This window comes from Amphimedon queenslandica, unplaced genomic scaffold, assembly GCF_000090795.2.
Source record: "Amphimedon queenslandica unplaced genomic scaffold, v1.1 AMPQUscaffold_12328, whole genome shotgun sequence".
Taxonomy (NCBI): domain Eukaryota; kingdom Metazoa; phylum Porifera; class Demospongiae; order Haplosclerida; family Niphatidae; genus Amphimedon; species Amphimedon queenslandica.
Genome location: NW_003547435.1, coordinates 1 through 2960, shown reverse-complemented (window position 1 = coordinate 2960; position 2960 = coordinate 1). Strand labels below are relative to the sequence as shown.

General features: G+C 33.4%; 1 protein-coding gene across 1 annotated transcript; it reads left to right on the top strand.

Moving 5' to 3' along the window:
• The first annotated feature begins 316 nt into the window (after window positions 1-316).
• LOC109588035 (uncharacterized) lies at window positions 317-1410 on the top strand. The gene is made up of 3 exons (XM_020004228.1): window positions 317-604; window positions 647-1036; window positions 1088-1410. The coding sequence occupies exons 1-3, from the start codon at window positions 334-336 to the stop codon at window positions 1402-1404; spliced, it is 978 nt and encodes a 325-aa protein (XP_019859787.1). The 5' UTR covers window positions 317-333; the 3' UTR covers window positions 1405-1410.
• Window positions 1411-2960: the final 1550 nt, after the last annotated feature.

The following is a 2960-nucleotide window of genomic DNA, read 5'->3' as shown; positions in this document are numbered from 1 at the left end:
ACTACTAGTAGAATTCATTTTTTTGTGCCAACAAAAAGGCTGCAAGAAGGTAATCAAGTACATATATTGTAAATAACCCAATTATGCCTTTATATTTCTAGGTTGTAGAAGATCAATGTGCTAAAGAAGGATTTAAAATATTATCATATGAACCAGTCACATTCACTGGTGATGGTCAAGTATCACTGTCTTTTGAACCTCATATTGTTCCTGGTTGGAAAAGAGAAGATGTTGGATTTTCTAAAGACTATGTGAGTTCTACATTCAAATGTGTATAATGTGTTATAATAATTGTAATACTAGATTTCTCTTGAAGATATTGATTATTATCAAATGATGGGTTGTGCAAATGTTGCAGAAGTGACTGAAGATGAACTTGAGCGACTTGAGATGTTAGAGGATCTTCTTTCTTATCCTCCTCGTTTCAGGATACAGTTTATAGCAGATGCAGTAGTGGAAAGGAGTGAAAAGGTGACTGTTCGATTCAATCAAGTTCATCCTCTAGTAAAAAATACAATTCTGTTAAATGCTTCTCTAGAATTACCTCTTTCTCCATCCCCATCTGCAACTAGTACTAGGTCCAGCATTCATCTAATGACATATGGTAATTAAAATTATATAAAATTTTATTTAAAATCTATTTTAGCAAATGATTTGTTGCTTGGAGACTGTCTATATATTATTGCAAGTGAAGGAGATTTAGGGAAGAAATGGTTTGATTTTGGATACAGATTAGGTCTAACTTATGGTCAGCTTCAAGATATTGAATTGACAAGCATTGATTTTACTCAATGCACCAGGAAAGTCATAATTCACTGGAGAGATCAGAATAAATCAAAATCCTGGGAACCTTTAGCAGAGGCTCTTGCTAAAATTGGGTTTCAAGATTTAGCGCACAGAGTCAAAGATAATTTTAATTCACCTTCTGTGCTTGAATCAAAACCTGAAGATAAAGAAGGTCACTATAAGGGAGTTTATTGTAATCTCTGTGATCAATACCATCTTAAACCTGAAGATATTCAACAAGAAGTGCCAAGTAAGCTGTGTTTCTCACATTGCTATAATTAATTTTGTGAATACATCATAGACATTGACTCTCCTCCTGATATGGTTGACCTTGTTAACTTAGTAGCAGCTAGGATCCCAAACAAGTTTTATCAATTTGGAACAGCAGTTCGTATAAATGATGGGTACTTGAAAAGTCTCTATGATGCTTATCATGATCCCATGGATAGATTCACTGCTGTTCTAAATAGATGGAGTGACAATGATCCTGACACATACACATGGAGTACTGTCATTAAGGTACTTCAGTCTCATGCTATTGGAGCTTATGCAGTAGCTCAAGATGTTAAAAAGCATCTTACTACTATTGCAGAGGCGGCTGAGCATACTCCAAACTAATGCATACATGCTAATTTTATTTGTTTCCTATTATAAATTCATTGATTGTATATTTATATTCTACTTTTATGCTGATGACATCAGTTGTTTAGATTTGATTATCTATGTACATCTACCTGTTTTTGATGCATAGTATACTTTTATTTATTTGAAAGTCTCTGCATTAAAGGCTCAACATTGAAGTGGAATGGTGCAATATTTCAGTCACACATTTACTTAGCAAAAAATACAAAAGTAAAAACACTAAATTTATAGTCTAGATCTGCATGCATATTTCAAAAAGCAAAATTAATCAATGTACATATATGTATTTTTTCAGAAGGATAATTAAGTTGACATCCATTCAAGAAGAGGTTCCCGGGCCTGAGTATAATCCCCTGTATCTTGTATGTCGTTATAATATGCAGCTCTATGTCTTTGATGTACTGACCTCTTTCTTTTTAATTTCTCTGAGACCAATGTTTTTGTGGACTGTAAAAGTTGGAACAGCTTCCCTAGTTTATTTGTCACCACTAGGACATGATAGGAGATGATTATGCAGAAAATGATGATAGTGGGGCAAAAAGAAATTGAAATAAATATTGAGACTTCTTTTGGGTAATCATGAAAAAAATATATAGCAATGTAAAACGTGGTGCTGATAGATAGAAGAAGAAAGATGTTTACAGCATTGAGTATTTTATTTTTGAAAGGCAAAAAGCAGGCTTGAAATGCTATGAAGACTTCAAGTATTAGAAACAACAGTAGCTCAAAGATTAATGAGAAAAACAAGTTTCCCAACTCTTGTACTGTATCAATTAGATACACATGCACTACAAAAAGCTGATTTATTGCAAACCAGTACCACCTATTTGCTTTGTAAGGTGCATGGATTGCTTCAAAGAACGGACGAATGTACTCTCTTGTCCTGTCAAATTTTAATAGGCATTTACCAAAGAGTATTATGACCATATATGGAATTAATATAAATCCCACTACAACTGAAGTGATTATCATCAACCATTTATGTTCAACACTAGCATATGTTGTTGTTCCATTGTAATACCAAACTGTTTTGGTATGATATGAGTTTTCATTTCAATGTGAATCTCTGCCGATTTGAACACACTGAGTATTGCTTGAAGTAATTGAGTGAACGAAAGATGAACCACTGTCACAAGAACTTGAACTGATGACTTAGACAAACAATCAGAAACTTTTGATGAACATTTACTCAAAATACCAAGAAAGCCAATAATGACAAGTAAATAAAAAACATTAAAAATGAAAAAGTAGTAGGATTGAATTGGAAAAAAGTAAAGAAACATGAGGGTACTTGCAAACTGGTGTGGTAAAAAGTCCTACACCACTATGGGGCGCCAAACGGGACAATAAGCCATCTATTAAAAAGAGAAATATTTTTCAGCAAGGCGCATCTCCAATTCATAAATTGCAGCTGCTATATACAAATAGGAGCTGCTATATATAAATAGGAGCTGCTATATATAAATAGGAGCTGCTATATATAAATAGGAGCTCCTATATACAAATAGGAGCTCCTATATACAAATAGGAGC

Bases quoted from the DNA above. Each gene is read 5' to 3' on its own strand.
- LOC109588035 (XM_020004228.1), top strand. From the start codon at position 334: ATGATGGGTTGTGCAAATGTTGCAGAAGTGACTGAAGATGAACTTGAG. The intron at 605-646 runs GTAATTAAAATT...AATCTATTTTAG, and splicing joins CATTCATCTAATGACATATG to CAAATGATTTGTTGCTTGGA. The intron at 1,037-1,087 runs GTAAGCTGTGTT...AATACATCATAG, and splicing joins TATTCAACAAGAAGTGCCAA to ACATTGACTCTCCTCCTGAT.